This window comes from Gallinula chloropus, assembly GCF_964237585.1.
Source record: "Gallinula chloropus genome assembly, chromosome: 1".
Taxonomy (NCBI): Eukaryota; Metazoa; Chordata; class Aves; order Gruiformes; family Rallidae; genus Gallinula; species Gallinula chloropus.
Genome location: NC_140085.1, coordinates 143079371 through 143107258, shown reverse-complemented (window position 1 = coordinate 143107258; position 27888 = coordinate 143079371). Strand labels below are relative to the sequence as shown.

At 38.7% G+C, this 27888-nt stretch overlaps 1 protein-coding gene across 1 annotated transcript in view; it reads left to right on the top strand.

Moving 5' to 3' along the window:
• VWA3B (von Willebrand factor A domain containing 3B) overlaps positions 1-27888 on the top strand; it is a gene marked incomplete at its 5' end in the record, with an annotated part of 66193 nt that overhangs the window by 7979 nt on the left and 30326 nt on the right. The window contains 10 exon segments of the mRNA XM_084279140.1: positions 750-909; positions 5229-5398; positions 7290-7414; positions 14149-14265; positions 17444-17640; positions 18287-18441; positions 20291-20429; positions 21747-21878; positions 24639-24737; positions 26894-27076. Of these exon segments, the coding sequence (XP_084135266.1) occupies positions 750-909; positions 5229-5398; positions 7290-7414; positions 14149-14265; positions 17444-17640; positions 18287-18441; positions 20291-20429; positions 21747-21878; positions 24639-24737; positions 26894-27076 (1477 nt within the window).

Below are 27888 nucleotides of genomic sequence, written 5' to 3'. Positions count from 1 at the left end.
AATAATTGTTTTCATCATTTTTTTTTGCACAGGAGAGAGAACAAGGACAATATAGGATATAAGTTATTACTTTAAAAGAATCTTGGAAAGCATACTTGTCTTTTAGATTTGCAGGAAACTCTTCAAAATGGTGCATGATTCAATGTCAAAGATACTGGAAACAATTATTTTTACATTTGTTTTCTGTCTTTTTATGTACAAATGCACAGGCATACATGCTTATAATCTTTTTACTTCTGTATTGCCATTAAAATTAAGGCCTTTGATGAAATAAAGTATCAAAAGACTTACTGTCACAAATTGTATTTTGATGGGTAGATAAAGATCAACCCTGCTACAAAAAAAGCACGTCAGTTAAAATGGTCTGACACAAAGGCTATGCAGCAAGTTGAGGAAAGAGACCTGGGAAAGCCAGGATTTTTTTTCATGCACATAGTTTAAAAACCCTGATTGTGTTGTTATGTTAAGGGGAGATATGAATTGGGAACTGTCTTCAAAGTACTGTAACTCTCTTGACCCTACTTTGGAAACAGTTGTCTCAAAAAAAAATCATATAAAAATCATAGTATTTTTCAAATGTTTTAATTTTTCCTCTACTTCCTTTATTACAAGTCTAGATTTACTATCTGTTGTTTATTGTAATTATTACCTAAGAATACAAAAGAACAATAACAATAGCAGAGCTCCACTCTTTTGCTCTGCCAGCATTATTCTGACTATTTCTGATTTATAGTTAATGTCATTTTCAGGGCTGCTCAGGATCTTACAAAGTGGCAGCAGAAACCTACTCCTGTGTCTGAGCTTAGTGTAAAGTCTGCTCTTACGTGGCTCTGGAAGCTGGACCATATGACAGCTGCCAGCCATACCAGCTCTGCTGAAGCCCTGCTGGAAGCCATGAGTGATGAGGCGGTAAGCTCATACATCTTTTCAGAAGCCTCAAGTAAATCCAAGAATATTCAGTGCCAGACTGGCTACTGTGTTTTGCTCTGATGAATATTGCAAAGATAAATATTAATGATGGCATTTGGAATCTTTTTTTCCCCAAGTGTAGCTGCATACTATGTTTACTGATGGCCTGTTTATGTAAATGAACTGTATTCTGAATGCCAAAACTTGTTTATTTTCTTTTCTAGAGTAGACAGAATAAATAACATATTCAGTCATTAAGGAACAGAGAAAACATCTTCCCTTCCACTTTCTTTGCCATGTATGTTTTTCAGGGCTTTGAGTTTATGAGCAAATTGCTAGGATCAGTGTTATTGAAGACGGGGCAACCATTTTTGTTTTGTTATGTATCCAAAGCGCTCATGAAAAATTATACTTAAAATTCAAAGTAGTCAGTACAGAGATTTATTTAAGCATTAACTCATGGTAGGGGTATGCAAATCCTTTTTCATCAGCTAGGTTATAGCTAGATTTTCACCCAGAACAGGCATCACTGCAAATAAATTCTGTTCCTAAAAGTACCACATTATTCATTATAGCAGAGTCATGAGACATAAAACATATATGCCATCATTTGAGCTAGTCACTTAAAACTTGTGCTGTTAAAGAAATAGTTTATGAAATTTGCTTGCAATGTACATTGTTTCAGTTCCCTAGCACCTAAATTTAATAGAAAATTTGGCCTACTCTGTATGGACTAGAACCGTTGGTTTTCACTGCCATTAATATCTGTCCCTGTGCATAGGTCCAATCCTAACTCCTTTCTTGGTTGGATTCTGAGATACTGTTTGAAGGAGAAGGTAGATTTTGGTTTGGTTATGGTTCCTTGAGCTGTTGGATTCTCATCCAGATGAATCTTGATATTTGGAACCTGATATTAAAAAGGAACTGAGGAACAAATTGTGCAACAGTGAGATTTTTTATGACTGTTTTTTCAGATGCCTCCTTCATATTTCACATTGTCAGTTTGCAGTATATTACTGATTTCCTGGTGAGAAAAGAAAAATATCATAATTAGATTTCAGTATTGTCTGGATGGGGAAAAAAAAAGTCCTGTTGGACCTGGTGGATCCATGTATGAATAAATAGAAATTAAAACCCATCCAACAGTGAGGCATCTATTATTTTTTTCTGGTCATTGATGTGCTAATGGGTAGTCTGGGGGAGTCAATTGTGGCAGGTGCTCAACATAAAACAAAATTCAGTTGCTCCCGAACAGAGTCATTATTATTCATAACTGACAGTTCACTTGAGTGCAGGCTTCTCTGTACTGCAGGCTGGGGGAGACCCCATTCAGTCCTAGGCAAAAGCTGAGTACTCACTGAACAGTGGTAGATGACTCATTCCTTGGAACTGGCTTCATCAACAGAAGTTGCTCCAAAACAATAGCTCTTTTTTCCCCAGCCTTGGCTCTCCCTGCCATTCCTTTAGCTGAGCTTTTCTTTCCATGTGTGGCAACTCCCTAGATTTCTTTTCCTCATGACCTGTCAGTCTCAAGCTCAAGATCACTCTGCTGTGAGGTAGGAATCCTTTGAGCAATACCTGCCACAGATGCATCCACAGTGTTTTAACTTGCAGTTCTGTACAGGTGCCACTCCACAAAGTGTGGGTCACCCATCCAAATCATGCCTCCCCACCTGACTGAAGAACTAATTGTTCATGTGGTTCTCCTTCCTGGTCCTGTATGAAGTTTGTTTGCTTGTTTAAATAGCAGCATAAATTTTAATTTTCAGAATATGAAGGACTAAATGGAAAAGTTTTAACCTTTCCCCTCTAATCTGTAAGGAATGTTTCCTTTGTGGTATAGTATTGCTGGGTTTGTAGTTGAGTGAATTGTCTGTGGTTAGCAATTTTGTTTATTTTCTTGTGAGGAGCTGGTTCTACATCAGCTATGCCCAAGAAATGTCAGCATTTTAAGAGTTGCAGAGGCAGGCAGTAAATCCTTTTGAGGAAGTGTGAAAATTGATATCCCTATTGAGTTTATGAATTATTGGCAGTCTTAGGAGGGAGAGGGAGAAGATGGGAACCTGAAGGAACACAGGGAAAAATGGTTGTGCAATACTCATGCATCAGGAGCTTCTTCAGCAAAAGGAATGGGAACAAGGTGTGGCCCAAGGACTGGGTCTCAGCTGGGAGAGCTGTGTGCATGCTCAGATAGCTTTTTAGCTGGAAGGAACCTTGTAAAATTGACCTAAAGCACACATAGGTGCAAGAGTTCCTACATTTTGTTCCCATGTGCAAAGCGAGTAAGTATTTTGTTAATCTTGCACTTTAATGAAATACATTTCATTTCTTTAATGAAATGCACGGCCAGCAGATCGAGAGAGGTGATTCTGTGCCTCTGCTCAGGTGAGACCTCACCTGGAATATTTTGTCCAGCTTTGGAGCCCTCAACACAGGAAGGACATGGACCTGTTGGAGCATGTCCAGAGGAAGGCCAGAAAAATGATCAGAGGGCTGGAGCACCTCTCCCATGAATACAGGCTGAGAGAGTTGGGCTTGTTCCACTTGGAGAAGAGAAGGCGCTGAGGGAGACCTTATAGCAGCCTTCCGGTACCTGAAAGATGCTTATAGGAAAGCTGGGGAAGAACTGTTCATGAGGGCATGTAGCAGTAGGACCAGGAGTAATGGTTTTAAACTAGAGAAGGGGAGATTTAGGTTGAAATTAGGGAAAAAATCTTAAATATGAGGGTGGTAGATCACTGGAACAGGTTGCTCAGAGATGTAGTGGAGGCCCCATCCCTGGAGATATTCAAGGTCAGGCTTGATGGGGCTCTGAGCAAGCTGAGCTATTGAAGATGGCCCTGCTTACTGCAGAGGGGTTGGACTAGATGGCCTTTAAAGGTCTCTCCCAGCCTAACACATTCTGTGATTCCCTTCAACATAGCATTTGTCTAGTATTAACAGTGATGCCAAGACATGTGGCTGACCACAGACCTGCTTGCTCCTAAACAAGTGTTGTTTGTAACTTTGAGCCCTGCCACATGGAGTGTCTCAGCCCCTCTACAGGATCCAAGGGAGCCCTGAGGTGACAAGGTGCTGCTTCATTAATCAGCTTGGTCTTGCCTGAGACTGGGTTGCTGCTTGGGAGAGATGTCTTCCAGTGCTGAGGATTAGCCCAAGTATTTGTGGCAGAAGGTAGAGGAGCGAGAGAGCTTGAAATCCAGACACCTGTGTCAGCATGTATCAACATGCTTATGATGTAGAACAATACAGGCTTCCTCCAGCCTGGAAGCTTCGAGTTTGAACTGAGCAAAAGACATTCATGTGCTAGTCTGTTGGCTCAGGGAGCAGAAACAGAAATCAGTATCAAAGGCAGTAGTGGAAATGCATGAACATACTTACACGTGATGCTGAATTTGCTTTGCTGCCATGTGAAATGATGTGGCCACAGCAACATTTCCTCAGTGCCACCCCAGACTCAAATAGTTGCCTTCTCATTTGGGGTGCGTGTCCTGGGATTCCCAGTTGTCATCGAGTGTAGTTTTTAATTAAACAACTATTGATTAACTATTTATTAGCTGATATGTACCATGCCATATGACTGATACATTAGGGGATAGCTGTTGTTACATTTATTTTTAATGATGGTGAAAATTCAAGAAGTCTATGTACCATGAGGATTGTTAGCATAGATAACTGCAGGTAATAACAAATCCCTCATAGTGTATTAGTCAAGCAATAACTAAAGGACATCTTTTCAGCTTCTCTCTTTTCAGTAAAATTCTCAGAATATAAGTGTGTGTGGTCCCTTGGGTTTGGGAAGTATAAAAATATGAATTATCTGCAAATACCAGCGGTAGCATTCAAAGAGTGATGCATCTTTCCTATCCTCAAAGTACATGCTGCCAGTGAAAGTATGTCTTGTACCAAGTTCCTACTGGTTTTCAGCCCTGGCAAGGCACCAACATAGCACCTCTCTTCATAAAAGTGGAATGTGGCACAGAGCCTTGTGCTGACTAATAATATCATTGCCTTTCCTTACACCTTTCTTCCACTTCATTAAGTTCTGTGGAAGGGAGCTTGTGTTGGGCAGAATCAGGCCCAGAAGATGTGGGCCAGGTTATCTTCTCACTTCAGCAAATTTTGTGGGGTTTTCATTTGAATTACTAAATAAAAGGGAAAGCAAAGACCTGAAAATCTTGCAGCCCAAGTATGGCATCGGTTCTACCGATTTTTCCCACCAGTAGTCAGGACAGGACAGTGCTGGAATAAGCACCAGGCATCTGTGTAAAACAATGTCTTTCATTTCCCAATTTTTTTTTCCTTCTGTCTAATGGCAGGTTGAAGCTGTTTATTACTTTGCTGTGGGTGATGTTCCAGTGGACGCAAAGCAGCTGCTCCTTGAGAAGGTTTCTCATGGGCCCTGTCCAGTCAACACTGTGTCTTTCAATGCTAGGGAAGATGAAACTATTATTTTTCTGAAAGATTTGAGCTGCTTGGCCTCTGGCAGGTATGACAAAGAACAGAGCAGTAATGGCTGCGGGATTTGTAAAGTGCTTTGCTGCTGGGAATGGTGATACCTGGCTGTAATCCTTGTTTACTCATGAGGAAAATGAGACAGAGCAGTTCAGTAAGTTATCTGGGGAAACTGGGGAAACAGTCTAAGATATATGACTAAAATACAGGACCTACTCAAGCAGATCAGCTTCTCTTCACATATGTGCTTACTGACTTGCAGAAAGGCCACTCCTTTTTTATATCCTTAATCATCTGCCATCTGCTCCTCTTTTGAAGTCTGAAAATTTGGGGGTGGGGAAAGGGTCACAACAGAAACTGAAGCAAGTTTTTATTGTATTGCTTTGTACTCTAGCAATATCCACAGGCACCAGCAAAGTATCTAGAGTTCTGTTGGATGAAGTGCCCTACAAATGCTGAAAAGGTACTGTCTGTCCTACATGGGCAGTTCCCAGAACTACAGAAAATTGGTGTGGTGTTACCCATCAGGCCTGGCTGTGTGGAAATGCAGCTCTGCACCATGGTCTCTAGCATCTGTTTGGTAGCATTGGTGGAAACTGATGTATTCCACAAGGCTCTTTGGCTACTTTATCCTGGGAATCAGCCTTCAGTATAAAGGGATAATAAAACTTTATTCTGATGATTCTGATATCAAAATAGGGAAAACAAATGAACAAACTCAAATCCCCACGATACCACACTCATGTTGAACAGCAGGAAGGCAGTAGGAGTCGGTAGGTGTTGTCTGCTTAACAGAAGTTACTGTACAGTTACAGAGCAGTGAAATGGCTGCGAGCTCCGTTTCACTGTTATTTGTGCAAGCGTGGGAAGGCCTCCAACAGTAGAAATCTCCCAAATGACAGCAGAGCAATTGGCAAGATGGCAGCTGCTTAGCTCTTTTATAGCCATCTGTGTTTAGAAGTAGCTTTTAAGAGATGGAGTGTCTGCCAAAAAACAAGGCTGTGGGAAAGTGTTATGTTTGCTGTGGTCTGATGTGTGTCTAAAACGATCATGGTCATTTAGAACCATGGTACTTCTATAATACCAGGTACACTGCCAGTTGCCATCCTTCATTTTCTTTTGAAAGTGTTTTTGCCTCCTTTAGTGAAGGAAAATGAATGTTTGTATGACAGAGGAAGAGAGAGGCAAGAAGGGCTGTGGCAGGGATCTGAGAGGAATCTCTTTGTTTTATAGGATTCCTACTGTCTTCTTTTTATGTAAGCCTAGCTTAGGTGCAGAGACTTACTGGGCCAATTAATATCTTGCTGGTGGGTATTTGCCCAATAACTGTCTACAGGTTTAAGTCAGCTTTCCCATAGGAATGACTGAGTTGATGGCTTTTCATCGCTTGAGCCTGTTTCTAGTGCAGTTCTGTTTTAGAAATGCATCTCTTTCCTGCTCTAAGAGCTTTTCTGTTTTGACAACGAGGGTAGATGAAGTCTGCTTGACTTCCTGATTCGTATGTCGATAATGAAATAAATGTTCCTGTTGGGCTTCCAACTGGGAGGATAATCTGATAAAAAGGTGTTAGTGGCATCTCAGACATCTCAAATGACATGTTTGCTCAGAATGGTAAAAGCATTAATTGAAAATAGATTTCCAGGAGGTTGAAGAGGAAGGTGCCTCAGAGTAAATGATACCAAAATGAAAGGGTGTTCTTCATAAGAAGACTTAAGAATGTACATACATGTATATAAAAGGCTTGATTAGAGGTTTGTCTGTTCATAGTGGTGTTGTAGTTGAAGGTTTAGATATCCTGAATAGATAAGCAAATCATTCTGAAATTGTATACCATGAGAATCTTGCATGTGTGACACGCACCTTGTGAAAATTAGGAAAATATTTGTATAGTTTACATGCTGGTGAAAACTCATTTTATATTACAGATTCCATGCTTTTGCTGAGAAGAATGACTATAGAGATGCTACTGGACCTGTGCTAAAATGTGAAGAGGATGGAAAAGCTCTAATTGCCCTGAATTCCGGAAGAGTGAAAGGGCGAATGCCACTAGGTAGACAATATAAAAATTAAGATGATACTGATTTTCTCAGTGAGGCTGCAGAATAGCAACATGATATAGGAACTTGCGAAGTGTAAAATCAGAAGAATGCTTCTGTAAACATGTGTGGGGTAAGGACAGGACTGGTCAAATGGAAATTCTGTGTGTGGGAAGGAGAGGGAAAGGAAAAGAGAGAAGTGGAGAGAGTAGAGGATGTGCATGTGAGAACGAAAGAAGTGAAAAAATGGAGAGGAAGAACATTAGGAAAATGAATAATACTACTGGTGGAGTGCTTATGCCAGTGACCATGTCAAAATGCATGGAGAAATGGCAAAAAGGAAGAGAAATAGTGTGGAAGACCAGCTAATACAACAGCCACATCAATACAGGCCAAGCTCATAGATAATGTAAGGGGATTAAATCCACATGAAGTTGACTTGCTGCTCTCAAGATCTGAATTTGTCATGAAGAGAGGCAATGAGCAAAGTAAAATAACCATAGAGAAGAAGGTGCAAAGGGCCAGAGGGGTCGTTGATGAAAAGACCCCAAACAACCCCCCCAAACCAAACCAGGAGGAAGTAAATAACAGAAAGAAACAGTTTTACTGCAGGGTAGAGCTGAGCAGAAAGCTCCAGTGTGTTTCTTATTAGTCACAGTGCTACTTCCTCTGGGATAAATCAGCCTTACTGTTCAGTGGGACTGGACTGGGGTTTCCGCTACGTTGGGAGGAGACCAGTTTGTGGTGTGAAGCTGTGCATGTCAAGTCTGATATCTTTATCAGCAGCACAATAAATGAGAAAATGAGTTCTTTTAGGTATCAGGAGGCAAAAGACCTCTTTATTCTAATGGCTGGCAGCTTCATTTTGCTGGGGGGACATTCGTATTGCCCCAAGGTAGAATGGTGTTACCCTCTTCTTACTGCTAGGGAATGTATGGCATAAGGTGAATTTAGTGACTCACCTAAGGTCATATGTGCTAACTAGAATAACTGTCCCACATTTCCTGGGTTGTAGTCTAGTTCCTTGTGTACAAACCTATCCTTCTTTAGGATCATCTCCAGTACAGGAGAACCACAATGGGGAGGGTGGGGGGGGGGGGGGGGGGGGACGACGACAACACATGACAACACACGATGATGACAGAAATAAGACAGTGAGGTGTCACTTGGTTTTTTGTGTCATGAAGAGACTCTCAAGCCTCACTTACACAGGGTTTAGAAACCAACACAGAGCAGAGCATGCTTCAAAACCCTGTCTCTGGCTTTGTGCTAGTTCAGAGCAGTATAATGATCACCTTCAGTCTGCTACAAGCACTTCCTTGCTGCACCCCATTTGGGGGTGGGAGGTGGGGGGGAGCTGGCTTCCTCTCCCCCCCCCCCCTACTCCCACCCCCCGCCCCAGCAGCTAGCCTGTTTGAATAGATGGGCCTAGAGCTCCTGTATGACTGAAATTACTTCCTCACCACTGTTTCTGAAGCTGAAAGCTGAATAGCTTTAATCACTCAAAAGGGCAGTAATCTCCTTGAAGTGCATTGTCTGTTGTGTCTTATTGCTATTATGGAATAGAATTTACACATTAAAAAGGAACACAATTAGCTTTCTGCATTTACAGGGTATTATAAACCCAGTCATGACATCATTGGCAGCCAATAGGAGCATTTCAGTCATATGCAGAATCTAAAGTCTTTTCAGAAAAGAAAACACATTGGAGACATTATTCTGATCTGTGTCTGAAGTCTCTTGTTTCAGAGACTCCTTCAAGGCAATAATAATAAAAGTGTCGATTACTCACTAATGGGTTCTGCAACTTGCTCTTGGATGTGTGGCATAAACTATCCAAGAAAATAAATAGGGAATGAACCAGAGATTTAATCTTCCAGATGTGGTGTTTCTTGAAAATAAGGGGAGGCACAGGAATATTTTGATCATGCTTCTTTTTGCACCACAAATGCAACAGCTGGAAGCTGAAACTCATCATTATGTTTTATGGACTGGAAAAGCCGTTTTAAGGACATCTGACAGTTCTCTGGGTATCCACTGAATAACAGCATTTTGCACACACAGGATATCTTCATGTTGACTCTTTTTCATTTGCTTAACCTAAACAAGTTGCAAGTAAACTATTTAAAATTTTAGATAAGAGCTCCATTCTCCCCTGTTTTGCATCTTGAGCAGTCATTTAGAAAGCAAGCGTGAGAAACTGCCGAATTTGAATTTTTTGCACTCATTTTGAGTGGGTGCTTGAGATCAAAACAGGTGTGAGCCGGTAAAGAATTAAGGTCCTTATGTTGGCAGACTCAGATTTATTGAAGGAAGAGAAATGTTTTTACATAAAGCCTAATTTCACCAATGTGGTGATATCTCATCTGACACTGATTTTCCTGTTATCACTTCCATCTACATTCTTTGTGTAGCTTCTTCATCTGCAAAAAGCTGCAGAATTAAGCAATCCTGTTATGCAGTTAAAATTGTAAGTGGAAGGGAGGTGAAATTTAAGTTGGAACTTGAAGATATAGAAGGCAAGAGGCAGTGGAAGCTGTGGAGAAGAAAGTTCTTGCTGAAAAGGGACACAGTTGTGTTATCTGCTTGGAGTGACAGGGAGATAAGTGCTAAACAGGGTTTGAAAACGAATGTAGTTTTGAACGAGATCCTGAAATGAATAGTGGGGTCAGACTGGCTGAAATAGAAACCTCCATAAATCTCTCCACAGTGTTTTTCTGTGTGGTGCAATAGATGAGCTGATATGTGTAAAGAAAATGCAAATAGACTGAAATCAGGATTTGACAGATGTGACATATCCAAAGAGGGATGTGTCTGTCCTCTTGTGAACAGTGTAATGCTGTATTTTTGGGTGTGTTTGATTTTCCACATTAACTGATGGTCACTGGGTAAAATTCGTGTTGCTGTGTGTAAAATCGAAGCAGAAGAGCACCAGCGTCCTGTATGACATTGAAGTCAATGAGCTCTGCAGTGTTTATGTACACAGACATGAGAGAGTCCAAACCCTGCCTTTGGAGAGCCAGGATGATGACTTAAGAGTAGCTGCTTTGCCTACAAGCTGTAGCAAAGATCATTGCCTCTGCTTTTTCCTTGCAAGTGCTTTGTCCAATCTTAGCAGCCTAACCTTGGCCTGGCAAATCCTTTTGCTAATGTGTAGAGAGTAATGCAGATGACAGCTGCTCTGCCCTACCACATGGGATACAAAGTTCATTTGCTTTGTCCATTTGCCTAGTGGGAAAGGAGCAGGGAAATTGGGCTACAGTGAGTTTCAGTGCTGCTTGACCAGGCAGGTACACATGTAAAGTTGCTCACTCTCCTCCTGTCCTCCTTTGTACTACCATTCATCCTCCCCTCTTAAGTGGGGATTTTTAAAATGAACGCTTTAGGGAATACTGCTATGTTCTGCTGCCACGTAGAGGCTGAGCAAAGGACCAGCAGTGACAAAATGCAATTGTCCATCTTGCTGTAGACAAATGAATTTTAAAATAGATCTTACTCCATTGTATTTGGATCTGCTTGCTTCCATGATCTAAATCAGATAATCAGAAAAGCAAGAAATGCTTCAGTTTTCCATGAGCTGCTTTTGCATTGGTATTTGCTTGATGTTTCAAAGATCCTGTAGAATTTGCAGGGTTGCTTTTCTTTTTTCCCCTCTTTTTTTCTTTTCTTTTTTTTTTTTTTTTTTTTTTTTGTATGGGCTTTTTTTCTCAGCAGGTTTTGATCTTGAGTGTGAAATCAGATGGGTTACAGTGACTTGTCAAACTGGATGAGTTTGTCTGCTGGGAGGTAGGTGTGGAAAAGCTGCTTCTTTTAACATTGCCTGACAGTGCTAAATAAGTGGGAAATGGAAATGAGGGCGTTTTATGAGCTTCCATATACATGTGCAAGTGTGCCTCGGTGTGTTTTCTCTTAGGAAATTTGCTGGTGTCAGCAAAACACTCCTGCCCCTTGCTGCAGGCTCTCCCCTCACCCTTCCCTATCCTCTTCCTCTTTTTCAGGTCCTCCCTCCTTCAGAGCAGAAATGCCCCTTAGCAGAGGGTAGGGCACATCTGAAACCTCACCCAGCATGAGGTGCCCTGCATGGTCGCAGCAGAGAGCGGAAACAAACCGGCCGTGCCTGACAGGCAACAGGGCGTTAAGGCCGCTTCCCTCATCTCTGTCTGGTGATCACCTTCTTGCCGTTGCCCTGTGGCGGTTTTTGGCCCAAGGAGTCCCCAGGGTTCCAGCCCCAGGTGGCCGTTAAACCACCAGCCTGGGCGGCCTGGGAGGGGGAGCACTTCACAGCAGGGAGGGCAGGAGAGAGGCCCTCATCCTCTGGTGATAAAGCGGTACTTTAAGACGAGGTCTTTCCTGGGATATGGGTGCCTGAAGGCATTCAAGAGCCAGTGGACCTGGGGCGGTTGAGGACTGCACCCCTCTGTCGGGGTGTCTTTCAGCTGCTTTTCAGTTGGTGACCCCTAAAATATGGCGCAGCTGAGGTGTGAGTGCAGGGAATTTAAACCAGAGAGAGGTTTGTGCTTTCTTGGTAATTCTGAACTGATGGGCTTTGAGGGACAGGGTGCAGGTTAAGCACCACACCTGGAAGGCACTATGTGTGGTATGTGTGTGTATATTTTGAGTTTGGGGGCTGGGTTTCAAAAGGCATAGCTTTTCCTTCCCACTCCTCCTTAACTGGAGAGGAAAAGGGGCCGAAGTGGAGAGAAAGTTGCTTCGATTGTCATTGCTTGTAACCCACTCTCCCAGTTGACTCCAGGAAAAACTGTTGCCAGAGAATAGGTTTTCTAAGCAAATAAACCTTGACATTGTGCAGTTGTTGATGCCTGTGTTTGTCCTGTGTCATCAAACATAATGGCTTTGAAAGTGCATGCAGTTTTACTTTATCGTGCTGCAGCATAAATAAGGGAAAAATACCAATTCAATATGCATGTCTTACTGGGAACAGTAACAATAATCCTGTAAACTCGGTGAGCTCATAGTATCAGTCTAAGGGGAAATGAAGCGACACAATGATATCATAAATACTGTCTTAAAAGTAGTTGAAATAGGCAGACTTCTTTCAGGATTTTCAAACATAACATTGAAAACTTTCACAAAATTAAATATTTGTATAGCTTTGGGGGGGATATCCAGGTTCAGTTTGGAACTGTGTTCTCAACAGTCTGAAACTTAGAAGTATGTGTGGTGTGAAGGCACGTGTTCTGTGGTCTTAACTGCAACACCAGGTGTGTCTGCCATGTGTGTATTCAATGGCTGACTACTCATCAGCAAATTTGTAGCTCCCTACTTGCTGGAATTTTGCACATGCTCAGATTTTGTATGTTTTGCATTTCTGGGGAGAGATTATGTATAAAAGAACAGTTTATTTCTTTCTGAAGTATTTGAACAGAATACTTTTCTTAATCTTAAAAGGCAATGATAACAAATGGAAGGGTTTTTTTCTCCCTTTTGTGTGTTATGTTGTGTAATGGTCTGCTTTAAAAAAGCTTTTTTTGTGATTTAGGAAATGTTGATCTTTGTCCCAGTCGCTGAAACAGATGTTTTTGAAATGCAGGAAGGTCCCAGGAGATGGCAGTGTACAATAACACATTTCAAAATATTTCTTGGAAACTAAAAGCATTTCACAGTGAAAACTGAGTTGTTATTTTGTAAAATGTTCATATTATTATTTCAGGGAAGTTTATCTAAGAACAAAATGATCAGGTTTGTTTATTTACTGATAGCCTACTTTAGTAGACAAGTTTGCATGCGGTATCTTATACAGTGAACCACCACTGTATATTAACTGAACCACTAGATGATAAGATATATAGTTTGCCTTGTTCAGCATCTTTATGTGCAATTCGGTAATAGGATGTAGTCTGCAATAGGTTGTAGTCCACATATGTGGTTAGGGTAGCCTATGATTCAGTTTCTTTTACATTTTTCCTATAAGACCACACACAGTTTTTCTGGATGGTCCTATAATGTAATTTAAACTCTGAGACTAACCCAATTCAAGACATTTTTCAGTAGTTGTCATACTCCTTAGGTATACATGGGGTCTCATTGTTAATAATTGTACTCTTAAATAAATACAGATTTTAATTTTTTGATCAAGACAAACATATCTATTGACATTAAGAAAGCCTTGTATACACTTCAGCTTTGGAGTTTTCCCTATTTTTTTTTTTTTGAGAATGTAGCCTGATAGTAAAATATTTTAATTTTTAGCATTTATCTATGAGTGTTGAGAATTGTTAGGATGGAAATAAACCGCCTTAGTAAAATTGCATCACATACTTGTCAGAAAAAGAAAATTTAATTTTAAATAAAGGTCTTTATGTACTTTAAGGGAATTGTATAGCTTATGGCTTGAAAACACCTTCTCTTTAATTTTCCAAGTTGGGTCTAATGTTTGTAACCAGTTATTGCAATGAAGTCCAGGGAATAACATGAGAATTTCTTTGTGGTGTTTCCTTATTATTATCTAAGAGTGTTAAAAAGGATTTGCTTCCATTATGGGAACAATATTTGGCCAGTTCTGGAGGTTGCTTCCACCAGGCTAGGGACCTCTCATGTCCTGGTGCCAGTTTTGAGCACTACTTTGATGTTGATCAATGAACAGCGCTTGTCACTGCAATGGGCCCTCAAGAAAACAAGGTTATCTGGCAACATCTGGATGAATCCAATGACTTTGTGGTTATTGAGGAGTTATAAAAAGCAGAAATTGTCTCAAAATGTCAGGTCTTTTTTATGATTTCTTTTGCAGTAGCTGGTGTCCGTGAAGATGTCTTTTTGATCTGGAAGGAGTTGGAGGAAGCAAAGAGTACAGTGAGACAAGTTCAGGAAATCTTATCAGAATCTGACCAGCCTGTTTCTGAAGATGGTATCATTTATGTTTCTTTCACAAGACTTACCACCATATTAATGATCAATATTTTATTTGTCAACAATTTTATTTCTATGTCAATTTGAGGATGATTTTCTTAGAAATGTTTATATACAGGTAGCACCTGTGCTTGGCATCTATACCTAGGGTTGTTTAAAACTTCCCATTACATTCCTGGTGTCTCCCACTCTGCCTTGCCCAGTAAATCTTTAGCTTTATTCTACACAGTGCTGGGGAAGAATCTCATCTTTCTCCCATCATGGTCTTTCTGGGATACTCTCCAACCTGGTAGCTAGTTTGTCCCCATAAAAAGAAGAAATCTCAAATTCCCTTAGTCAAAGGTAGAGGACTGAAACTGATTGTGTATGAGTGCTCTGACATCTCTTGGGTTTGGAAACACAGAGGAACACCCACATTTGTTCATTAAGCTAATAGTTACCACCACTATGTTTGGCCTAGATCACGATCCATCTGTTGTTCTGTGCATATTGTCTGGATAGAGCCCTACTGAAGACAGCAGCATAGCTGGTTTCTAAATCTCTAGAAACCTTAAACAAGGGGTGAAGGGAAACTACTCAGTCCTACTAAAATGGATGTTCTCTGAGCATGCTCTGAAGCAGAACGATCACACTGAGAAGACTGAAATACTGAAAATGTATGAATCTGTAGAGTTTAGACAGCTTCAGTGTTAGACTGCAGCTAAGGGGGTGGATTTTCAGGAGCATAGCTGTGATTGTCAGTGTCTATAGTCTGCATTAGTCTCTGGCTTTAAAATACTTACATGGTGTCTTGCCAGAGCCAAAGTTTTGCGGACTCAACTCGGATCAATGTGATCAAGTGCTGAGCTTGTTTATTGGAACACACACACAGCTTTTATAGGTTGCTCTATCAGTACAGGAGTTACATTATATTGCTATTGGTTAGATGCTCTGTTCACCCACCTTACATGTGTCTCACTATTGCTAATATTTGGTTAAGGCTATACAGTCACTTTGTTCCTTTTTAAGGCAGTTGTTAACATTCTTGCAGTTTCTTATCTTGTTCTCAGACTTCTGCTCTTCTACTGCATTCCACTTGTGCCTTAACATGTCTTTGCTCGACCCCCCAGGCCTGGTTTTATGGGAGTCGAGCCATGTGGCAATAAATCTGGATGGGCCACAAACCCACTCCTCTTGATACATTGCTACAGTGTCTGGTGGTATTTTTTGCTTAAGTTTGTACAAGATTCAGGTGGAGTTAGTGTAAGGGATTTGATGTAGCTGCAGTGTTGGTTTTGCAGTGTAGTTGTTTTTGCTTTGGCTAGTTGGAGGCTGTGGGCAGATGCCCTTTTCTGGATCACCTGCTGAAGAATGTGTTGTACAGTCTATTGGTCAGTCATCTGAACTCTCAGTGGTGGTGTGAGATGTATGACTAGGGTGGTGATGGTGAAGATTTGAAACTACAAACTTTCTTTGCCTGCACTGTGTTTGAACATCTTTCAGTAATGCAAGTCTGCAGGATATAAGCTTGAGGTTCTTTTCTTCTGTGAAGCCATAATACAGTCCTTTGTTACTGATATTAGGATCTTCTGAATTAGCAGGCCTTCCCATATGAGGTTAAACAGCTATACCTTAATGCATATGAACAAAAAGACCACAATAAAGTTACAAGGGCAGCTCTAATTTCAGTGTTTATTTACATGTGCATGACTATGCAGCTTTAATGTTCTTTTAGTGCATGCCTTCATATATAATCACTTCATCACTTTGTCAGCTCTTCAGCATTATTTGACTGTTGCCCATTGATCCAAGTCTTTCTGCAGTCTTCCTGTTTGGTTGCATTTCTTCCTGCTTTTGCCTTCCTGAGCTATTTAAAATGCTTTGCTGCAAAATGTAGCTTGTTCTGAAGATCACAATGTTCTTCAGGAGAAGAAACAGGGAAAACACACTACTTAACTGAGCTGAAACATGACTTTTTACATAAAGCATGTGGAAGAGAGAAAACAACAGTTTTATTTGTAAAACTTTGTGAGTGCATTTGTGACACTTGCCATAGTGGCTGTCCTAAGGACCACAAGCAATCAGAAAGCAAATGTTTCCACATGAACAGGCTCCAACCCTGCATCTGCCCTGAAGCTGGCTGATCTCTGTGTTTGCTAAAGCAGTAGATGTCTCCATAGGTTTGTTTATAGGCTCAGAATCTCAATATTGTTGTTACTGTGGCTGCATCTGAACAGATGCAGATATAAAAATTTATATCACTGAGGTCCACTGAAATTAAAGTATGACAAAACAAATTCACCCTGCTATGAGACCCACTCCTGGGTCATTTGGTGTCGGTGTTGTTTATTGAGCTGCTGATGAGTGAGTGTAGAGCCCTATATCCTATTATATCCAGAGATGTGCAGTGCCAAACCTTAAGATGGTCCTTAAAAAATTTCTAAGACTATATGACATAAAATGGTAAAAATGAAAACAGGCATACCAGATCAGACAAAAAAACCCACCTTCTTTCAGTATCCATTAAAAATGCTCAAAGGAGGGTGTAAAACTAGAGAAAATGTTAAAATGGTACACAAGTGATTTGTGACTTAGGATACACGGTGCAATATGCAGCCTATAAAAAGGCAATATTGCAGAGAAATGCAGTAAAATCTCTTCCAAAGGCATTGTAGTTTGTTTTTATTTTAAATGGCCTTCTCTGAAAAAAAAACCCCAAACAACCCAATAGCAATGTTAAGCAATGAATGTTCTTGACTGTATTTTCAATTATATCTTCTGTGTTTTCATTTTCTCAAATGATTATCCTTGAAGTTAGACATCTTATACAGGAATCTTTTCTGGCATTTTGTAATTCAACCAGTATAAAGGTGAAGTTATACTATATATAGTTTAATAATACTTTTATACATTGATCCTCTATTTATCTTCTTTGTGCTTTCTCTTCTGATGGGTTTATTCTAGTTACAAAAGAATTCATTGTAATTTGTATTGGTTGTCTGATAAGAAAAAAACAAAACACCCACAACCAAAGTAGAGAATATTAAAAATCAGCCAGAAATACCTGCTTGCTTCCATGCTGTCAGTAGAAGCATAAGTGTGAAAATTTTGACTCCAGTATCACAGCCTGTTTTTAAAGATAGATTATCCAAAATGAACCACTTTATACAGGAGATTTTGTTTGGTTTCTTTATTAGCAACCAAAACTGATAATCCACTACAAAAACACACATCTGACAAATACTTGACTTCTGAGAAGTGGTTGCAGAAGTATGGCTTGAAAGCTCAAAAACTCACTCTGTATGATGCACTTGCTGATTGTACTTTTCGCCATGTTGATGGGATTGTTGATATAAAAACTAAACCAGAGGATGAATCTTCACAAACTGATGCTGTGAGTATTGTTAATTTTCCCTCATGGCCTGTGAGTTGTTTGTTTTTTCTTTTAAAGCTTGAAGGCTTGACTGATGGATGAATTTATGATAAAGTGCATGGTCCGTTTTTGGGGTGGTTTTTGTTAAAATCGTCTTAGTAATGGAACAAAAATGGTCACAAGTAAAATTGTCTCAAAGGGCTATTTGAAAAATGACTGTTTCAAGGAATCCTTGCTTGTCTACATATAATATGCAAGGAAAAATCAGGACTGGCTTAAGCAATACCTTGATGTTCTATGTGTTTGTTTGGGATAGGGCAAAGAGTGCTTGTCATCTTTATTTTTCCTTAGAAGAAGTGTTGGTCTCAGCTGTGCCAGTGTTTGCAGGTCCTTAAAAAAAAATTCCAATTAATTTGTCTTCTATGTGTTCTTCTGAAGCTCTGTCATTACACTGTTTGGTCAGCTACTGTTCTTGGTAGCTACAAGAATAAAAACAGTTTCTATTGACTTTTTCTGGGAGCAAATTCTGTGGCCACCCTATCCCATGCCTATTTCTGCACCTGTTCATGTGCAAGAAGCACGTACCTTTGAAGTCTGATGGTGAAATATTAAAGATGCTTCGAAATAATGTGTTTTGGAACATGAAACATGTTTTTTCTGGCTGTAGGAGACAAAGAGGAAAGTAATTCATGCAAAATACTGTGACAAGTTTGTACATACCGTCTGGAAAGATGGATCTGTCGTTCACACACACGTTAGTACAGAGAAGTATAAGCAGTACGCAGAGAAAATGAGGACGGCTCTCAGACAAGTGGAAGGAAGGTTGGTGTTCTGTCACATAAAATCAGTTTGCATTGTTCCACACTGGTGTTGAAATGTTTGACATTTGCTGGCATAATAAGCTGGCACGGTTGGTACACTGCCAGTAGCAGCACTAAGACAGAAATCCATCTTAGATCAGGATCTCGCATGTAGGGTTTCTTAGTAGCCACGTAAGAAAACTGATGAGCAGCTTTATCTTTTGTTCTCCTCCTGGAACACAAGTGTGAGAATCAGGCTGCACGTTACTGAAATACTGCTGAAAGTGCCAAAAAACATCAGCACACATGGTGGCAGAAAACTTACAGAAGCATCAATAAAACTTGGTAAACATTCAGTCTGTGTACCTAGGATCCCTTGTGATGCCTTTGGCACCAAGTAGCACAGCTTGTCTTGGGCCCCTACAGATAATGGTTGTCTGCCCTTTCTGCAGTTTTGTGTTGAAGACAGGTTTGAACAGCCTAGATCAGAGTCAGGGCATGTTCTGTTAAGTAATGTGTATGATCAGAAGTTCAGTGCTCAAGCTAGCTCCCTGGTTTACTGTTCTGCAGCTGTACAGATACACGCCTAGATTTTCTGGAACATCTAAAAAGAAATATAGCAAGTGTAAGGGTTTGATTCATTTGTCCTAAATATGCACTTCTATATCTACATTGGGAGAAGAAAGAAACTTTAAAAATGGATATTGTAAAACAGAGGAAAAAATAATACTGACCTCTGTTTTGTGTATGAGGACAATGAGACGTCTCACTGAGAAAAGAGATGTGAATTTTCATTTTACTGCTGCTTCTCTATCAAAAGTATAACAGCCTGATGACATGTAGGAAGGTCAAGTAGAGTTTTGTTATTCCTTTCAGTTCATCCTCTTGTACTTAGGATAACATTTACATACTGTGAAAGGAAAATTTGAGGCAAAGGCTTTTGTTGAGTGTATATTATTGAAAGCCAAGACAAGATGTGGGTTTGCTGTTTTGAATAGTCCATCTCACGGTTAAAAAGTTTTGGTAGACCTCAACAAACATTTTTGAGTGAAATAACAAATAGCACAATAGCTATCAGTAGCAACTGTAGCATCCTTTTTATGTAGTAGCAAAATAGGATCCTTTACATTTCCATGTTAACATGTTTTTAAACTTCTGTGGAGATGAGTAATATTTTTCCTAGAACCATTATACTCTGTCCGTTAAATATCTCTGTTTCAAAGCAGACAAGTAGTTAATGACTCTGAAGGGAAATCAGATTTGGACCTGCTGCAGCCATTGCTGAGGAAACATTCTTGTACACAGCAGTATGTATGCACATATTTAACTGGCAGGCATGCTTCAATCCTGTTTAAAATGTAAACCTAAGTTTGTATTTAAGGCTTAACGTCAGCAAAGCATTGAAGCATCTGTGTTGTATTAAGACTCTTCAAAGTACCCAAGTTCCTTGCAGAATAGGTTCTCAAATGATTTCCAGAATTCAGTCTGGAGAACAGTTCCAGGGGCAATAGTTGTAGTTACTTCCACGTGGGATTTCCCAGCTCAAACTACCCAATAATTGACTTTCTAAAGGTGTTGCATTACATTGTTTTGTCTGTCTCCAGATTCCAACTGAAATTAGGAAATAAAAGCCCTGTGTTGCTGTGCAGTGTCAGAGGATTGGTTCATCAAAGGCAATGTACTGCTTCTAACAGTGCCTCGTAACAGGTGCTCAGGGAAAAGAAGAGCAGTGATTAAAAAAAATAATATCAAAAAGACTATATCGGTGACAAAAAGAACCTTCCTGTTAAAGTGTGATATCCAGAACTCCAAAGATCTTACAGACCAGGTTTCAATTTTTTTTTCCCTCTCTGTCCTGGTTTCTCTCCCAGGATTAAGTGGCTTCAACAAGGAAGCAGAAGGCTCTTTGGGAATGTGCTTGAAGATGATGTCTATATACTTATTGATACATCCCGGTCTATGAAGGACAAACTGCCACTGGTGAAGGAGAAAATCTTTCAGTTCATACAGGTATGATAATGTCATGATTCTGAAGACTGAGGAGCATTTTAGAGTAGGCTGATGATTTTTTTCTGGATGGTTGCAATATTTTTAATATTTTTTTTTAAATAGCAGCTTTATTAAAAATGTTTTTATTTTCCTTGTGCTCTTGTGCTCATTTTGAAGTTATTTTTTCCCTCATTTGTATAAAGCTTTGAATAAATCTGGAGAAAAATTAAAAAGGCTCAGGCAGTTCTTCTTTCCCTTGAGCCACATGTCTCCTACAAACCCACTCCCCAAAATAAAAGAAAAAAACCCCACACCCATGCAGTGAAAAACATTTTGCAATTTTAATTTTGATTTTTAAGCAGTGTCATCAAATTCCACTGGCATGTTGTGATTTGTAATGTGTGTTCTAGATTCAGTTTCATACTTATACAGTAGAGAGTGTAGAACATTTTGAACTTGCATCTTACAGTGACTCAGAACTTCGCAGAGGGACTTGGAAAGTACCTCAAAAGCAGCGAGTACTGGGAGACACACCTAAGATTTATCTCACCTAATTTTAGAAATCTACGTCACCTAAGCTAAGATTATTATTTCAGAGAAACAGGTAGTGTTAAAACATGGTTAATACTGACTTTTTTTAGACCTGAGAGGAGTAGCTGACACATAAATATTTTGGCATAGAGAACAACCACTAGTAGGGCTAGAAAATGTAAAACTGTAACCGAGGTTTTTGTCCTAAGTGCACCAGTGGTGGGGTGTAGTATGATGTGGTCCTCTAGGCAGGCCAGCAGTAGAAAATGATTAGATACTGTGCCAGAAGGTTCAACTCAGCTGCACAGAAATGGAGGCAAAGATTCCAGGCTCTGAAGGCTTCTACCAGCTTGCGTAAATCTTTCCCTCCTTATAACTTCCTTACAAAAGCAACTTCAGCAAATTCTTAACTTAATTCTCTCTTGTCGTCCTAGTTCTCCTTGCCAGTGCTCTACATTTGATTCTTGTTCTCCTCCTCTAAATGATGTCTTACTTTGATTCTGATTTCAGTTTCCTTTGGTAAGCAGTTATAATCTCTTCCTTGTACTACTGTACATACCCAGTTTTGTCTCACTCTTTCTTGCCCTCGTAGACAGTTGCTGTTCAAGTAGTTTGAGATGGAGACTTACATTGGAAGTTCAAGCAATCTTAATAATTGTAGGCAATAATTGTCTCTAATGGAATCCTATCATAATTTATTATAACCACGTAATCAACTCTATATTAATTAAAACAACCATTACTATTTCAGGATTCAAGTATTTTTTCTTTTAACACTGAGCCAAAGTCTTATGCTGTTTCTTTCAGGAACAATTGAGATACAAAAAGAGATTTAACTTTGTGAAATTTAGTGCCCAAGCAGTGGCATGGCAAGAGAAGCTTGCTGAAGTTAATGAGGGAAATTTGCAAGGTGCTTGGCTTTGGATAAAAGGGCTTGAGGTAACATGGAAACTAATTTTCACAATGCATGTCTGTACAAAATATTTTTGCCTTCTCTTTATGTATGGCTGGGGCATTTTTGGAATCACTGAGTATTTGACTTGAGTAAGCTGAAAATGTAGATGACATCTAGATTTCAGTAGATCTCAGTACAATGTAATATCTGTGTCAGTTATAATACTCCTTTAACAGTGGACCTGTTTATAAGATTCGTTCTCTGCTGGTGATTAAAACCTGAGGATTTTCCCCTGAAACAGTGTAGAAATGCTTTTATTCACTCAGTCAGTAGCTGTGGGATCAGTTAATGTGTCAAATGTGGACATCAATGTTACGAGCACAGAACTGAAAATCAGTAATGCAACAGTACAGGTATATCCCATGTTATGTTGTATAATAAATACCCTCGGCATTATGACAGCTCTTCCTCAGACTCAATAATGAAATTCCAGGGAATCAGGGAATTGAGGAAGCTACATAATACCTCTGAGACTGCATAACATGGTGAATAACGTGGTGTTCTCAGAAAATATTAACAAACACGTGGAGAAAAGAAAGTATTAGTGTTGCCTCACTGACTAGTTGGTGGGTACTTATAACTGAGGTTAGTAAACTTCTGCTGCCTTCCTTGAGACTTGAAAAGTTGGCTCAGTTTAACCCATATATGTGGTAGAGCATCATATAGTTCAGTAATACTTCAAACTACTATAATTTAATACCATATTGTACATGCATTTGGGAAAGGCCTTTTTCATCTTTATTCATGAAGTTGTGAACTGTTGATTTCCTTCTAAGTTCAGATCTAGGTATCTAAAAGGGTGCAGAGAGTGGTACAAGAACAGCCTAAATTTTTTGGTGGGATGACATCTGCTGCTGACCTTTTAGTCTGTGTAAAGCAGTGCAGGCATAAGTCTGAGGTCAGAAAGCTGGCTTTTCAGTGAAGCTGAAATGAATGGAAAATTGTTCTGGAATATTAGAGTAGATCCTTTGATCTCATTTTGTACTGATCTCATTATATCTGAGCTATAAACAGTAACTAATTGTTCCTTAAAAAATCTGTAGAGGTCTTAATATTTAAAATATTGGGAGTGGTTATGCCATGCAGTGGAAGCATGTCAACTTTGTTTAAACACTAATAGAAACAATGTCCATCTATAACAGTTAGCAACTGAGAAATTTTAAAATAAGGCATATAGTTATTTCCCTCACATCATCAGCATCCACAGTATTTTCCCATGATATAGTGGAAGAAGTTGTTTAGTTTCAAGTCATGTTCTTTATTTCTGAAAAGAGCCAGAATGGCCAATTTGCACATAGTAACGAATGATGTGGGCCTAAAAATTTGCAATGCTTATCAAAACATAATATTAGATATATCTGATACAAAGAAAAATGGGTCAGGTTGGTTATTTCTGATGAGTTAGTACTAGTGAGGATTGCTTATGGATTAGAAGGTAGGATTATAGAGCATCCAAACGATCTTGCTGCCTGGCCCATAGATTCTTACGCAGCCGTACAGAGTCACTCTCCGCGCTTGGCTCCTATTTCATTTCACCTGATTTACCTGCTTAGCCCTTTCTAATAGAACTGTTTGCTGGAGGGATGGATTAGAAGAGGCTTTAACACAATTAACAGGACTGAAGAAATAATGCTATCTCTTAACATATTTTTTCATGTATGGGTCAATATTAGTGATTTACATTTATCTTCTCTAATGAATTATATAGGTGAAACCTACATCTCTTCTCACCACTGCAGTCCTCACTGCTCTCCTGATTGGTACTCAGGTGTTACACTAGCATAAAACAGACTCATACCTTTTCAGGGGTTCTGCTTTGGCCCCACTGAAACACTAAGACTTGACAAGAACACTTTTCCATACTGATTACACCTTACTTTTCCTTTAAATTTGGTTCTTCCATGCTGAATGTTTGAAAGGTAGAAATCTGAAGGCATAAACTGTATTTTTTAGGCTCCTATAAGCCATGAAATGCACTTCAAGAGTTGCATTTAGTCTAAAAAGAAAAAAGACAGATCACAGAATCATAGAATATACTGAGTTGGAAAGGACCCGTAAGTATCATTGAGTCCAACTCCATATTCATAATCCCTAGGTTTGTGAATGCCATAGGAAAAGTGCTGGTATTACTCAAATATGAATTTTTAGGGGGCATAGTATTGCTTTACTGTGTATGTTTTGTTGTTGTAGCTAACTTTTAATGCTAAAAAAAAAAAGCATTTATGTGCTGAAGGGGTAGATGGGAGATAGTCCAGAAAAACATATTCAGAAAACCAGGAAGTCATTTACTTATTTTTGAGAAATAAAGTATTGCAATGCTTTTGTGGAGCTTTTGAATTACTTGGTTAAATAAAATATGTATTTCAAAGGAGCCTGATGAGCTGGCAATCAGGACCAGCAGTGGGGAAGTATAACAGAATGTAACTTTTATCTTACATCTTCCTATCTGCTTGTGGTCTTTTAGTGATTCTTTTGCTTCTACAGCTGCTGTTTCTTTTGCCAGCATTTTGTTTACGTGTGTTTTCATAAGCACTGAGTACCAATTCGGTACCAATTTCCACTACTTTAACACTCTCTTTGATTTTTCTAGCCACTTGACATAAATATTTTCTCCATTTTATTACTCATTTTGGTTCTGCAATATCCCTTGAATCAGTACACTGTCATTATGAATTTAAGAACAGTGGCAAAGAACTGATAGTATTTATAGCTGTTTCTTTGGTTTTTGCTTTTTGGTTCCTTAGGTTGGAAGTTCCACAAATACACTCAAAGCTCTCCAGATTGCTTTTGCTGATGCTGACACGCAGGCTATTTATCTCTTGACTGATGGGAGACCTGACCAGGTATTTGCAAAATGAGAAAATGCAGTGCTGTGATGCTCCACTGATGGCATCAGAATGCTGAAGTATGAGATACTATTCTTGCAGAGCTGAGTCTCTTGGATTTTTTCATAATATTAAAAAATTGTGTCAGAGAAATGTGCCCTTTATGAAGGGGTTTTTGATTAGAACTCTCCGCCCACGGTCCACTCTTTGATGCATGATAAATCATGACATTTCTCATCTGGTAACTTATTAAACATTAAAGCTGTATGTTAGTATCAAGGCTAGGATTGATGTTAAATAAAACATCTCCCTAACTTAGTACAAATATCTCATGAATTAAAAATCAGAAAATAATGATGGCCCCATGATATGGTTGGATTTAAATATTAAAACCCTGCAATGTTGTGTGATGGTTTGAAAACCTAAAACCAAAGTGATTTATAGCAAAATTAAAAAAAACCAAAACAAGTTTGTGTTCAACATTTTTTCCCAAAGAACACATCAGATATATAAGTAGGTACCTTCTGTTGCAGAGCTGACACAAAGGCTATGTTGTGTCTGAGAAGTAAGAATTTACATCATTTATGTATAAGGATGTTGCCATTAATATTGTTCTTTTAGGTCTCCATCTGAAAACAAATTCTATTTTTATCCTACTGTGTCAAATTTGATCTCATGTAGGTACAATTCTGGAGCAGCAGTGATCTGGAGTTGCTTTAAGCGGGTAACAGAAAACTGGTGTTACTGTGACTTAAATGGTGCTATGTAATACCAACTAAAAAAAATGGGAGAAAATCCACTCAATGATCAGCTATAATGACACTCATTACGTAGAACTGAGCTGTGAAGCTGTAATGCATGCTGAAAAGTAGCTGTTTTACTGGGAACAGCATTTTAAAAGATTTTAGTTGCACTTGAAAATATAACTTGGTTGTAATGGCAGATACACAGCAAATCTCCGATTTAGGTAAATTGCTGGGCTGAAGGGCGCATAAAATTAATTACTGAAGCATATACAATAAGTCTGGGATTCTGAAAGCATCATAAACTTGCAGGAATAATTTCTTTATACTTTGATAAAGAAGAAAAGGCTAAAGGCTCACTTTTTGTTCTGGTTTTCTTCATAAAAGGAAAGTGACCCATGAGGAACTGTAGATTTATTTGCTTCAAAGTCATTTGAATATCAAAATGTAAACTGATTTAAATCAGCAAATGAGAATTTTGACTTACATCTTTTAAAATTTTGAATTGCTATTTTAATCTTTGATATTTTCTGAAGAGAAGTTGATTGTTATTGTCTGTCACATTAAAACTCAATTTACAACTGATTAAAATCTTTGCATTGTTTCACATTTTTGCTAGCTAGGAGCACATATTCATGTCTTATTAAAGAATAATTTGTCTTTATGTACACTTTTTCAGATTCTTAATTTAAAAATCTTATTAAGTTATAAAAAGAATATAAATTTAATTTATTTTATACCTAATTAATACTGGCTTTTATGGTTTATATATATTTTTAGATGAAAAAGAGGAAATGACCAAGATATTACTTTTAACTATTAAAGTGCAACAAATACATTGCAAATATCAGCAGAAAGCAAAATTCATAAAAATTTATGACAGTGTTCTGAGCAACCGAAGTATTATCAGAAAATAGAGAATTGAGTCAATAATTTCTTTCTACCAGGTACTTCAAATTTTTTAGACATGGTAGACCTTTTACTTCCTCACCTAATTTTTATTTCTTTTTTGGAGGAGGAACACTAGCTTTCCTATTTTCAAAGTCTGTATTTTGTTTCCTGGTATGGAATGAACTTCTTGAACTAATTTAGCTTAATAAAAGTATCAACAGCTATATATACATCCAGTGATATTAAACACTGATGTAGTAGTTTAATTTCCTATAGTGTAGTAGAAACAGAGTACTTATTATAATTTAAATTTTATTTATTAGAATATCCTGAGCCTTAAGGCATTGTCAGTGTTTCAAATTCAATTTTAAATGAGCTCATTTTATATAATTATGAGCTAGTCATCCATATAAAATTGATACTTTTAGATCATCTGTATCTCTAAGCAACAGCATCACTGATTAAATTCTTACAAATTCTTTATATTTTGATAAATACATTTCTATGTCACAGGTTTAATATATATTTTTCAATTTTCAGCCCCCTCAAAGCATTTTGTCTCAAGTCCAGCTTCATCGTCATATTCCCATCCATACTGTATCCCTCAATTGTGATGACATAGAAGCTAACAAATTTTTGTCCAAATTATCTACTGAGTCAGGGGGACGGTTTCATTACTACAACATTTATATGACTGATCCTGATGCTGCAGAGTTTATTGCTGTGAGTATTTGGAAATAAATTTGTTTGCTTCTTCGTGCTGTTGAAGGTACCACCAGACTTGCATTCTTGTGATACAATAGATTATTAAAGAAGGGTTAATCCTAGTCAGATTTGAAGTGATGTGAAAGCAATCAATGTGCCATTTTTTGCTTATGAAATTTTATTGGACCACAAGAAAAAAGCCCAAATATCATGCAACATACATTTGTACTACTGGTGTTGCAAACCCATGTCCCTCACCTTCCTTGAAAACCAAAAACCATATAGGTCAAATTCAACTCTGGAAGAAACGTGATCTCTGTTGTCTCAGAAATAAGTTACCATTGAAAATGAAACTATGTTTTGTATTCTATTAATGAAAGAATGCAGAGCTGAGTTTAAATGATCATGAATGACTGAGTCCATGAATTTTGCTAAAAGTTTGCTCTACAGTAGCCACTGGGGAGAGATCTATAATGCACAAAATGACTAGAATAGCAGTGACCTGTCAAGTGTGACTAAGCAGCTCCATCTACCAATCCCCAATAGGAAATTCCTGAATAGATTAACAGAAACCCCCATTTAAAGCATGTTCTTGCTTTTAATTAAAATTAAAAGTCAGTTAATTAGTTCCACAAATTTTAGAGTGGTGGTAGGGAAACAATGAGAAGGCTTGGGAATAAGACAGTAGCAGGAAATTCAGAACTTTGCAGACACTGATCAGGAGGAAGATGTGAAAATGTTCCAGCTCTTGGAAGGTATCAGAGTGTGTACCGGGCAATTTGAGTGGTGGTGATGTGGATATTGTGACATTCTGTATGTTGGAAAGATGA